The 13,757-nt window shown below is 42.6% G+C and overlaps 1 protein-coding gene and 1 non-coding gene across 2 annotated transcripts; one reads left to right on the top strand and one right to left on the bottom strand.

The window, feature by feature from the left end:
- Positions 1–11,592: 11,592 nt before the first annotated feature.
- LOC145110493 (small nucleolar RNA R71) lies at positions 11,593–11,699 on the bottom strand. The gene has a single exon (XR_013709872.1). It is a non-coding gene; the product is annotated as a small nucleolar RNA R71 (small nucleolar RNA).
- Positions 11,700–12,228: 529 nt separating this feature from the next.
- On the top strand, positions 12,229–13,218 carry LOC145104545 (uncharacterized). Its single transcript, XM_079041769.1, has one exon. The coding sequence runs from the start codon at positions 12,229–12,231 to the stop codon at positions 13,216–13,218; it is 990 nt and encodes a 329-aa protein (XP_078897895.1).
- Positions 13,219–13,757: the final 539 nt, after the last annotated feature.

The following is a 13,757-nucleotide window of genomic DNA, read 5'->3' on the forward strand; positions in this document are numbered from 1 at the left end:
CATCGTCGAACAGGTAAAACTCATGATCCAAACTCTAAACTATAGCATGCATGACTGTCAACCATACATAGATGATCTTAATGACACGTGTGATGCCGTCCTTACAGACTATAACAAAGCCTTAGATGAGAAGAACATTGCGTCCCAAGAGATGTTCCATGTAAGAGGACGACTGGATAACAAAAGACTCAAATTGGCTATGTTAGAAAAAGATTTAGAGTTAGAGAAAGACGCGAGAATGTTAAGTGAAACACAATTAGAGATAGCTTTGAATCAAAGAGATTTAGCTCAGAGAGAAATTGTACGCCTAAATCTTTTAATCGAAAAATTGTTCAATGAAAGTGAAGCTATTGAAAATTTAGTGAATAATGGAACCGTGGACAATACATACAATTGGGGTTGGTCAAATGGATATCCTACCGCAATGGATTCCTCACCCCGGTTCAATAAAGACAGATTGTATGTCCCTCCAGACCGATAATTTCTTTTCCCACTCAATGACAAGACTTTTCCCGAAGACATCAAAACTCACTTCGGTAGACTACATAGTCTAAGCAATAATTGTATCATTGAGGAAATTGTGTCTAAGGTTTCGGGTCACACATGTGATCAAATTCCTATCTGTGGCACCATTTACCCAAATTCTCAAACCTCATCCGTAGTTGATGAAGAAATTGTCATTGAGGGCCCCGAAGTCTCAAAAGACTTTCCACCTCTGTCTTCAGACCGCAGTGTATCACACTATAGTCAAAAGTCCCACAAAAGTCCCACCGCAGTCTCAACTCAGACTTACTCTGCAGTAGTTAAAACATCACTACCGGAATCATCAGTAAAAGGAACCGTGACCCTTCAGGCAATTCATGATGAATTACCTATAGAGAACTTTGAAGTGGGTCAATGCTCACAAACCCCAGAATCTTCAAGTTCGGATGACTCAAGCCCACGTTTTCAAAATCATTCTAAAAATTCCAGGAAACCGCAGTTGAACAACAATGACTGCGGTTCACCAAAATCTTTGGCCAAAAAGGCCTTCAAAGAGGAATTTAGATCTCGAGGCACATACAGACAAACTTTTTCGAAAAACAAGAAGCATGTCAGAATTCCAAAGTCCAAGAGTCCAGAAAAATTTGTTTTCTCACACTACTTTTCAAAAAACTCTCCAATCAAGAAAACAAACAAAACGGAAAGTACAGCTTCAAAAGTCATTCCTACTTCTTCTGACACAACCCAAAAGGGTGTTCAGTCTTTTCGAAACAATGGTTTTCAGGTCTATTCCTCAAATGATCCTAAATGGAAAGGTATTTTACCCACTCCAACACTTTTAAAGTCACGTCAAAATTTCAACAAATGGAAAGGTATCCTACCAAATCCACCAAAAAGGACTCAAAGATTTGCACGTGCTAAACCTTGTTCAAAACAAACTTTTCAGAAATTAAACAACACTCATGTCAGATCTTTTCAAACTCGGACCGGTAACAAGTCCAATTCATCCTATGGACCGCTGACCAATCACAATGTCAGATCCAATGACAAAAAATCCTTTTGCAAATGTCAGTGTAGTTGTCAAAAAGATTCATCCTATTTCAAATCTAGTCAGAGTCAGAAACGTAGTGCTTTTTCAAAAACTCACAACACTCCAAATCTGCACAAACACCCAGGACTAGGAATAAAAGTTGATAAGAGACCCGTCCCTGCAACCTCGGTCCATGCATCTTTCAAAAATTCACCAGTTGCCCCAGGCTCCAAACTAGTTTGGATGCCTAAACTAACCATGTAATTCTCAGGCTTTGTGCAAGGAGGAACAAGAAGAAGAATGGTTAATTGACAGTGCCTGCTCCTTGCACATGACTGGAAGGTTAGAATACCTTCAGGATTTCAGGCCAATATGCAATGGTGGAAATGTTACATTTGGTAACAATGCGAATGGAATCATCCGAGGTTACGGTGTTCTCACTACGAGGAACTTTTCTATTCAGAAGGTTGCTTATGTAGAAAGCCTTAAACACAATCTCATCAGTGTTGGCCAACTACGTAAAGCAGGACATCGAGTTGAATTTGATGATCAGTTTTGCTACGTAATGACAAGTGATAGGAACACATGCTTGATCAAATCCCGATCCGAAGGTACCATGTACCCCTTGGATGTCTCTCTGATCATTGGCAGACCGCAGTTGTGCTTCCTATCCAGAGCTGTATCCGAAGTCAGCTGGCTATGGCACCGCAAGCTGGCTCATCTCAACATCAGGTACATCAACAACTTGGTCACAGGAGAACTAGTCAGAGGTCTCCCTATTCTCAAATTCAGCAACGATACTCTCTGTCCGGCTTGTGAATATGGTAAACAGTCCAAAGCAAGTCACCCTCTAGTAATGGATTCTTCAATTTCTGAACCACTGGAGCTATTGCACATTGATCTCTGCGGTCCATCAACCGTAGCCAGTCTCCATCACAAGAAGTACATACTGGTTATCGTAGATGACTTTACACGCTTCACATGGGTCTTCTTCCTCAGACTCAAGTCAGAAACACCGCAGATTTTCATCAACTTCATCAAAGAGATCGAACTTCAGATCAAGCTTCCAGTAAGACGTATCTGCAGTGATAATGGAACCGAGTTCACTAATTATCTTCTCAATAGTTTCTTGGTGACCAAGGGCATCTCTCATAACTTCTCAGCTCCCTACACACTGCAACAAAATAGAGTAGTAGAAAGAAGGAACCGCACACTCGTAGAAGCAGCCAGATCTATGCTCAACTTCGCACACCTTCCTCTCTACTTCTGGACTGAAGCTGTAGCAACCGCATGCTTTGTTCAAAATCGAAGCATTCTGTGCAAACGTCTGAATAAAACACCATATGAGGGCCTTAACAACCGCAAGCCAAATGTTCGCTTCTTTCATATCTTTGGGTGTAGATGTTTCGTGATCAACAACCGCGATCAGCTTAACAAGTTTGCACGAAAGTCTGATGAAGGCATCTTCCTTGGTTATTCCACTAACAAGGTTGCTTATCGAGTGCTCATCAGACGTACAAGGCTGATCACTGAAAGCTTCGATGTGAAATTTGATGATTCTCACATCCGCAACGGACCTCCATCCACTGAAACCACCGCAATAATGGAAAACGATATTCCTGCCTCTTCAGGTCCTTTAAATCTAGTTGAAGTCAATTATGACGATCTTTTCGATCCTGTTGAAACGGCGAAACTATCCGAAGTTCTTGTATCACCTGCAGCTCAACAACAACACGCTGATGTTTCTGGATCATCTCTATCTGAAGTCGCTTCTCTCAATACTTCCACCTCTCCGGTTGAGGGGGAAAGCTCTACTCCGGATCTAACAACAACTGTCGAGGTTCCAGTACTTGATGCTGCTCAAGTTCCTATCCGGAGAGAATCATTACCATCAAACGTATCGTCAGATTCGGATGATGAACTCATAGAGAACATTGACACGAGAATCGATCCAAGGATTATCACTCTCCCATCTGCAGTCCAGGGGGAACCTTCTCAGGTTCCAGAGGAACGCCCATCCGCAATCCAGGGGGAACCTCTCCCAACTGCTCTAGAAAACTCCATTCTCGTTTCAACAAACCAAGATGACTCAGCAGGATGTTCTCAAGTCCAGGGGGAACTGCCATCTCCAACCGCAGACTCTCCTGATATTCAAGATATTCCCTCTACCGCAGCTGCTGATCATCTGCAACCCCGTCTACACGTATGGACAAAGGACCACCCACCAGGTCAAATCATTGGCAACCCATCCGCAGGTATCCAGACTAGATCTTCCAAGGACCTATCTGATCACTGCAACTACGCATCATTTATGTCCCCGGTAGAGCCCAGAACGATCAAAGAAGCATTGCTTAAACCTGACTGGATAACTGCAATGCAAGAAGAGCTAGAAGAATTTCAAAGAAACAAAGTTTGGCAGCTCGTTCCGAAGCCACATGGTCACTCTATTGTTGGCACTAGATGGGTATTCAAAAACAAGCTGGATGAATCTGGTGTGGTAGTCAGAAACAAGGCAAGACTAGTTGCAAAGGGGTATAGTCAACTTGAAGGCATTGACTACGATGAAACGTATGCTCCGGTAGCACGCATGGAGGCTATCTGGATCTTCCTAGCATACGCAGCCCACAAGAACGTCAAGGTACACCAAATGGACGTTAAGAGTGCCTTTCTCAATGGGGAATTAAAAGAAGAGGTTTACCTTCAGCAGCCTTTAGGTTTTGAAAATGTTGAATTCCCAGACCACTGCTACAAGCTTGAAAAAGCAGTCTACGGTCTGAAGCAAGCCCCAAGAACATGGTATGAGACTCTCTCTGAATTCCTTGTCTCATCCGGGTACAAGAGAGGAGTGATTGACCCCACGTTATTTAGAAAAGCAAATGATAACCACCTTATGCTTGTACAAATATATGTGGATGATATCATCTTCGGATCGACTGATCAAGGAATGGTGGATGAATTTGCTAAGCTCATGACCAACAAGTTCAAAATGAGCATGAATAGAGAGATTAACTTCTTTCTAGGACTTCAAGTGAAACAAATTCCGCAAGGGATATTCATTCATCAAGAAAAATACACCACTGAACTATTAAAGAAATATTCCATGGACAACTGTTCTTCTGCTAAGGTCCCCATGGCCTTCGGTTATAAGATCTCTGCTGATCTCTCAGGCGAATCTGTGGATCACAAGACTTATAGAGGTATCATTGGCTCTTTGATGTACCTCACCGCAAGCAGGCCAGACATTGTCTTTGCAACTGGTGTATGTGCAAGGTATCAGGCTGACCCAAAAGTGTCACATATGACTGCAGCCAAACAAATTCTACGGTACCTGAAAGGAAGCAAATCTCTTGGTCTATGGTACCCCGCAGGCAATGACTTCAGCCTGCAAGCTTTCACAGATGCGGATCACGCCGGATGCAGATTAGACCGCAAAAGTACCTCAGGTGGATGTCAATTTTTGGGTGGAAGACTCGTCAGCTGGTCCTCAAGGAAACAAAGTTGTGTTTCTCTGTCTACCGCAGAAGCTGAGTATGTGGCCGCAGCCAGTTGTTGCTCTCAAGTCCTTTGGATGAAAACTCAACTATTGGACTACGGGTATAGAATGCTGCGGATACCGATCTATTGTGACTCTGAAAGTGCTATTGCTATTTCTCACAATCCAATTCAACACTCCAAGACTAAGCATATTGAACTACGGTATCACTTCATCAAAGACCACATCTTGAAAGGTAACATTGAACTCATCTTTGTCCATTCTCATGAAGAGATTGTTGATGTGTTCACAAAAGCACTCGAATCCACAAAACTTAACACCTTCCTGCAAATGTTAGGAATGATGAATCCAGACCCGCAATTCTTTTTGAATTGTTAGATACCGCAGACCATTCTTGGTCTCCGTTGCGGTTCTAACTGAAAGTTACTTATGATAGATGGTTTTGGTACCGTAGTTTAGGTACCGCAACCATATATCATACTTATTTTTCATGGGTCTTTATTGTTTGTTATTACTAATTTTTGTACAAGTGCTCTTCTCAGTTTCTTCTACTGAAGTCATAAATCTACCTATCTGCAATGACATTTGTTCATCCGCAATGACATCTGGTCATCCGCAATGACGTTTCCATCCGCGATCATTATTGATATTTCTCAACTGTTTCATCAACCCTTGAATCTTTTGTGTGCTATTTAATGATCCTTCATTAAATAAAACATTAAATAAAAAAAACATTCTCTTTAGAAACTGTCTCATTCTCTTTCTAAATAAACATTGTGTCAGACCTATTTTAGGTATATGACAAAAAGAACGTTTTTCCATAACCTCATCCTTAATCTGTCTTTTCCTCTCCCCAGCACGTCCCATCCGTTACAACTTCCTTTCCCCTCACCCCACGATCACCTGACACGTTGATAGATGTCTGACTTTTCATTAAATGCAAACCCTCCTTTAGTAAATCTCCCAAATCCTTTTTAAACCGTTTCATTATTTGTGGCTAAGATTTAATCCCCAATTCAAAGATTCCCTCCAAACCCCAAACGACGTTTTTTACCTTATCCTTACCTTTTACCTAGGGTTAAAAAGTTTTCACCTCTTTATAAACCCATCTTCTTACCCAAAATCACTTTACGCTTTCTGAACATCGAACCTTCTCTCTCAAACCCTTCAAGAACTCTATTTTCTACTCCTTCTCTCAAAGCTCCTACAACGGTGAAATCAGGTGCATCAAAGAAACAATCCAAGGTTTCAGGCTCAGTGAATCCTACCGGTTCAGACTCTCCAACGATTGCTTCAAGCAACTTTCGAGCAGTGTTTGAAGATCATTCTTCATACAATGCTCCAACCAAACTGATGATCAAGTTTCTCAAGAATCACCCTCTGTTTGGCCCTTTCGACGCTTTTACAGATGTTGTTCCAGTCTCGACCCTCTTCAAATGTGCATTCTCCGCTTATCGCCCAATCGAAAACCCTCAAGAAGTTCACCTCAACCTGATTAATGATTCTTTGGTCATCCTATCCAAAGAAAAGTTTCTTTCTGCAATAAACCTTCTGGTTCATCCCTCCATCAAGATCTTCTCTCCTTCCATGGCGAACGTTACCTCTACCCTTTACCAAATGGGGTATCAGAAACCAATTATAGGAATTGGTGAATTCAAGAAAAATCAGTTGCCTGCGGTTTGGCAGTTTGTGTGCCATTTCATCATCCGCTGTCTATCCGGCAGAACCGGAGGCATAGACAACATGGGACTCAAGCTACTGGAGTTGGTGTGGAGCATATTCACAGGACACGATGTAAACTACGGGAAGATCCTATGGGACGACTTCCTTCAATATATTCCCAAAGAGAGTCCAAGGGAGAACCCAACTGAGCTCACTTTTGCAAGGTTCTGGTCACTCTGCATTTCAGACCTTCATGCGGACGCTGGAATCGACATGGGCAGTGACATCAACATCTTTGTCACTAAGGATCTCAAAAGGTACAATCCCTCTTCTGATCAAACTGTTTTTGGACCTATCCGCATACTCCCTACCCACATTCTTTCCACACTTGGTCTTGAGACTGCTGATGTCTCAGATCACATTGAGGCTACAGAAGGTATTGCCCCATACCTTCCTACCCCGCCTCTTCAACTCCCATCCGCAATTGTTAACCCTGAAGGTACCGTAGTCCCTTCTGCCACTACACTCTCCAATCTTTCTCAAAGAAGAAAGCAATTGGAAACCAAGAAGAAACAAAGAACCCCTAAGAAGGATGCTCCAAAACCAACCGCACCCACCAAGAAACGTAAAACCAAACCAACCGCACCTACACCTAGTAGTGATTCTGATGAGGATAGACAACCAATTACTATCCTTAAGAAAAGAAAAACCGATTCCCCTGGCCAAATGCGTGACCGGACCGATACTGAAGCCTCTCAAAAGGCTCCGGTAGTCCTTGGGGTGGCCGCAGACCCATTCAACACCACTATCATTTTCCATTCAGACTCAGAAAGTGAGTCTTATTCACGACATCGTGGAGACTCCCCCCCCCCCCCCCCAGCTCACTCCCAAGAGGATGACACTGGTGCTCGCCCTAAGGTCTCCAGGGCTTCCCGACTGCATTTCTTTTCACCTGAGGAGTTGCACTCCATCCTTTTAAACGTCACCCAAACACTTCAAACACCTTCCCAACCGCAGGGCACTTCTTCCGCCCATGCCAGAACTGAGCCGAGGCCAAACTTGACCACGGGTCAAGGAGACCGAGGAAGCTCAGGAAATCCTACTCTGCTTACATTCGCAGCAGGTGGTTTAGGCACCGTGAACACAAATGTGCAAGGATCCGTGGACCCGAAGGACACTTCGGTGCGTTTCCAAGGTTTTGACGGAGGTGAATCCAATGACTCATGGTTACAGTACAATCCGGTAACTGAGTCAGAAATCAAGAAATATACTGCTTTCAAAAGGGCATTCCAAGCCCGCAAGGAACAACAGATCAAGCAGCAGCAGCAAAAGGAGCAAGATATCCATTCAGTGGCACGGTATTGCGCTGACGCAATCAATAATGCCAATACCGTAGCCACCATCCAAAAGGTTCAGGACTGGATGACCGAGATGGCTGAAACAGTCCTTAAAGCTCAGGCAACAGGTGAAGGTGCAGGTACCTCCAGAGCTACTCCAAATCCTATTCCAACTCCAACAGTCAATGAATCACAAGACGAAGGAACCACAATCGAAGTCAGTTATGCTCCCACCTTCGGTCTTGATGATGAAGACATTCAGGAGGTAAACAAGCCCAGTCCTTCTGATGATGACCTCATGATGTTCGTTGAGGAAGAAGAATCCAGTGGCTCTCAACATTCGACTTCTAAACCCAAAGAAAAGAAGAAAAAGAAGAAGAATGTTGTCACCAGGAAAGAATTTATGAGCTTACAAGCTAAAGTCGATCAGATCTTAGCTGCGGTCAAACCAACTCAACCGCAACCAGAAGACACCCCGGGACCGCAGTCCCTGATCGAACGTATAGAGCGTCTGGAAACAAGGGAACGTTTGGCTGCTGAGAGAATTTCTCTCAAAGTGGAAATGGGGATCCGGTCCCTTGACAACAACCGCAAAGCAGATCACAAGGATTTTATGGCTGCTATGGAACGCCTCATCACTGAGGTGACCGTAATCAAAACGGATCTCCAAACAGCCATTGCGGATCAAGCCACTCAGTCTCAGAAACTGATAGCTGAGACTCACACTGCGTATGAGTCCACTATCTCAGTTCTTCAAGCAACAATCAACAGACTGCAACGATCCCTGTCCTCCAACTTCCATGGTCCCGAGATCCTCCAGCTCACAAAGGAAATACACAGGCTACTCTTCAGCTCCTCCATTCCCAATAATCAACAGTTGGCCGAAGCCCTCAAAGCTCAATTTCAAGAGGTTTTTGCCAAGGTTGATGGCCTTAAGAAATGGCTTGAGGAATCACCTGCATTGAATTCCTCAAGAGGGGGAAGTAAAGACGAAGTCCATCAAAGTGAAGAAGAAGAAGTCCATCACTCTGATCACTCCATCTCACAACATCAGAGTCCCCCCATCATCACAGAAAAAATTCCTACACCGCAGCCCTCACCGCAACCGTCTCACCATACTCCACCCCATGACACTCCACTGCAAGAGAAGGTCACTCCTCAAAAGCCAGAGACTCCCCCTCACTTCAAAGATCTGGCTAAGCATATGTCCTCTCCGAGCTCAACTGACTCTCCTGCCACCACCCAAAGGAAGAAAGATTGGAAGGCAGCCAAACTTGCAGAGCTTATATGGAGAGAATGCGGTTTTGATACTATGATGGACAAATCCTTAATAAACTCTTGGATCAATCCTCACCGCAGACTGCTGGACGAAGATTACAGACCCCACCTCACCTATGTTGAACCCCCTACCGATGGCTACTGGGATGTCTCAATTTCCCCAAATGCCAAATACTTCACAGTATTTGAGCAATTCGACTGCAGCCTTCCTGATCACAAAAGACTGCCAATGGAATTTGAGAGACTTAGTCTTTTTCATGCTAAACATGCCTCTTCTATTGAAAATATATGGTCTAACGATAGACCATCCGCAGTCAAGAATTACAAAATCTGGAAGTTCATGAAGGCTGACTACATCCAGTATACCCTCACTAGAAGGGAGCATGACTACATCCGCACCCAGGCAGACTTTCCCTGTATGAATCCGGAAGAAATCTTTCTTATTGCCAAGGTGTTCCAAAACAAGTCAGAAAAGCACCCGAAAATGAAGATCGCGCTTGAAAAGGCCAATACTTTTCTGAAGGAAACGGTCTGTGATTTCGCCAAGATCGATGCAGATATCTATCCTATAATTGCCAAGAAATTTGATCTGCCACCTCTCGAGCTTGCTCCAATGCCTACCGAAGGCTATCAAGAAAGATCCTTAGGAGCAACCAACTTTCCTGAACTTGGAGTCATTTTCGAAAGGAAGATAGATAATGTCAAATACTTCATTCCTATGACTGCCATGCATCGCCTAACCAAGAAGCAACTTGACATCTGCCGAACCGCAGTTGAAAGATCAAAGCACACTACTGCAGAAGTCAAGTTCGAGATCTCAAGGAGAATCACCTGGCTGGAAAACATCAGGAAGTTTTGGTGGATCCTGATCAAGTTCCTCAAACTTGATAGTTGAACAAAAGTTAAAGAGGTCACTTAGGGGGAAATTGTTGAATCATAAAAAGTGACCCTCTTGAACTTCAGCTACCGCAATCTCTTCAGCTACCGCAGTCATCCAGCACCCGCAGTCAAGCTTCTTCATCAGCAACCGCAACCAGAGTCTACCTACCGCAGTCACTTAGCTAGAGTACTTTACTTGTCTTTATTGTAATACACTCTATTGTCCAGTATGCCTTGCATGGCTACTTATAGAGATGTAATCTAGTTCTCTTCATGAGTCTCTATAAATAAGAGCTCATTCTCTTTTATTCAACACGGATAACTCACACATCTATTCTGAATACATTTCTCTAAGTTATCTTTTCTATTCCTCTATCTTATTTCTCATCCCTCCTTACTCTCAATCCTTCCTAGAACATAACTGATCATAACCTCTCTCTGGAGCAAGTCCTCTGTGACTTAATCACTAAGTTTGATCTTCCTTATTAACTTGGTTTGAATGCATTCCTTGTTATGAATCAACTTATGTGTATACTTGATATAACAATTGTTGTCATTTCTATTTCTTTACTTTTCCGCAACTAACTCTCTAACTATCTAACTATAACTTATTAATATTATTGTTGAGCTTTTAGATCCTTCGAGATTAACTATTCCGCAATCCACTTGTTCTAACGTTTGTTCAAGTGTGTCTCCAAGTTTTTCTCTCAACACTTACCACGTCGTGGTCATTAACACCACGTCGTGGTGTCATAACAGTTAAATTCTATTTTTTTATTTTTGTTCTTTTTACGCGTTTCATTTGTTTTTGTTTTACTGATTTATGACCTGAGGATCAAAGACACCAATCATACCACCATTTGAAGATGCTGAGTCAGAATTCCACAAGAAGAAGACAACAAAACTCGGAGAATCAAGAAAAAGAACTCTAGAAAGAGAATTTGAAAGTTTTGAGAAGACTCCTAACAAGAAGGAAGCACGTTACGAGCCAGAAAGCGAACAAGAATCAGACAACTAAGTGAACCCAAAAGCGAACCAAAAGTCAACATGAAGGACATTGCTAACATAACGATGGAAGCATACAAGAGACGGTTGCATGAAGACAACAAACCGGGACTGGTGCAACCCATAATTCCCAACACATCGAGCTTTGAACTGAAGGGACACATACTTGCTCAAATGAAAGACATACCCTTCTACGGGAAAGACCATGAGGATGCCTACAACACATTGATGAGTTTAATGAAATTGCCGACTACTTCAAACTACCAAACATACCACGCGAGACAGTTCTGCTAAGAATGCTCCCCATTACTCTAAAGGGTGCAGCAAAAGATTGGCTGAAGGCACTCCCACCGGAGACTATAACAACATAGGCACAAATGCAGGAAGAATTCATACAACAGTTTTGCCCACCTTCTAAAGTTTCCAAATTGAAGAAGGCTATTGCAAATTTTGAGCAACAAGCGGTGGAGTCACTATATGAGGCATGGGAAGGTTATAAGGGGATGCTAAGAATCTGTCCTCAAAATGATCTAAATGTGCAACAAGAGGTCTCAAGTTTCTATGATGGGGTAAACGTCACTACTAGGCAACTCCTTGATTCTCAAGGGCCACTCACAAAGAAATAATTTGTCGCAATCAAGGAGCTAATCGAGCAATTTTCTAACCATTCGAGAGAATACCATAACCCTCGACATGATGCAACTAGGGGAATCGTAAATTCAACTTCGGATGATTTGTCGAAATTTTTAACAATGTTGCATAACATGGATAGGAGGATGACTAAAATGGATCAAACAATCCATGCTATACGAGTGGGGTGTGAAAACTATAACAGTCCGCATTTAACTAGAGACTGTGATCTTGATGAAAATGGAAACCGAAAGGTTCAAGCTTGCTACTCGAGCGGTGATCGTTATGATGAAGACTGGAGAAAGCCCAAGAAAAAGTGATTACCTTATGATGAGTACAATAAAGCCAAAGAAGAGAAGTATAAGCAAAAAGGAAGAGGCTTTTACCAAAGAGAGGAACCAGCTCCCGAAAAGAAACCCGATTTCGAGAAAATGCTTGCTTGTTTTGTTGCCGCATCGGAAAAGAGAAACGAAGATACTGAAGCAGTACTTAGAAATCAGCAAGCTGCAATCAAGAATATTGAGCAACAAATTGGGCAATTATCCAAGCAATTCAATGAAAGATTATCGGGTACACTTCCAGGAAACACCGAACAAAACCCGAAAGGATCTTACATCCAAGCCATTACAACTAGAAGTGGGAAAAATGTTACCCATCTGACTCCCATTAATAGGAACAACATGGATTATGATCAGGAAGGTCGAGAAGCAAGTAAACAAAAGAATTTTGAACAGTCACCACGATGTGGTACTAACACCACGACGTGGCAGGTACCTGAAAAGAAAAGTGTTGACCCCGTTCAGCCATACCGCCCACTGCTGCCCTTTATTAGTAGAGCAAGACAAGCAAAGAATGTTGAATACTACCAGAAGTTCCTAGATCACATCAAGTCCCTTGAAATCAATATTCCATTGCTTGAAGCATTGGCTCAAATGCCAAAGTATGCAAAGTTGCTAAAAGATCTCCTGACAAACCGAAAGAAGATGGAGGGGATATCGAAGGTGGTACTAATTGAAACTTGCTTAGCTGCAATGTTGAATATGCTACCAAAGAAGATGGGTGATCCAGGAAGCTTAAAACTTCTGTGCCAATTCGTAAATCTAGCCACTAGCCACGCTCTAGCCGACTCGGGAGCAAGTGTTAATTTGATGCCTTATTCATTCTTCAAGAAACTTGATCTCCCGGAACCAAGACCATTTTGCATGGTCATCCACTTAGCAAACAAAATGAGGACCTTTCCAAGAGGAATTTGTGAAGATCTATTAGTTAAAGTTGACAAGTTTGTTTTTCCTGCGAATTTCATTGTTTTAGACATGGAGGAAAACGAACAAGTCCCAATTATTCTTGGAAGGCCCTTTTTAAGCACTGCCCGAGCCTTGGTTGATATAAGAGAATCCAAACTCACTCTACGAGTTGGCTAAGAAGCGGTCACTTTTGGAGTAAAAGAGCAATCCAACACTCAAGGATAAGTGATGATACGACTTTCTCGGTTGATGTGTTCGATGAAATTATAGAGAATGAGCTTGGAGGATGGAAAGAAAAAGAAACTGAGGGGTACATGGTTCTACAAGAAAGAGATTTTGATGTTGAACATGAGATACAAGAGTTATAGAAGCTACTGGAAGAGAGCGAGTACAACAAATTGAAAAAGGTATGTGAAGAATCACCACGACGTGGTACTGACACCACGACGTGGTCATCTGAATTTTCTTGATATGACATAAAAAAATATGACACAACAATGTGGCAAGATATCCACGTCGAGGTCACTGCTCAAAAACCAAAAATCGAGTTGAAAGCTTTGCCTGAACATCTGGAGTATGCATTCTTGGAAGAAAATTGGAAACTTTATGGAAACCATGAAGTTGGCAACTTTATGGGTTAAGAGGGCCTTAGGAGAGTCTTGGAGTTCCGATCTAGAGAATGGTTGAGTTTTGGAGGATTGCATGAAAGTTGGATG

The sequence above is a fragment of the Lactuca virosa genome, chromosome 4 (assembly GCF_052849685.1).
Source record: "Lactuca virosa cultivar CGN04683 chromosome 4, Lactuca_virosa_CGN04683_v6, whole genome shotgun sequence".
NCBI lineage: Eukaryota > Viridiplantae > Streptophyta > Magnoliopsida > Asterales > Asteraceae > Lactuca > Lactuca virosa.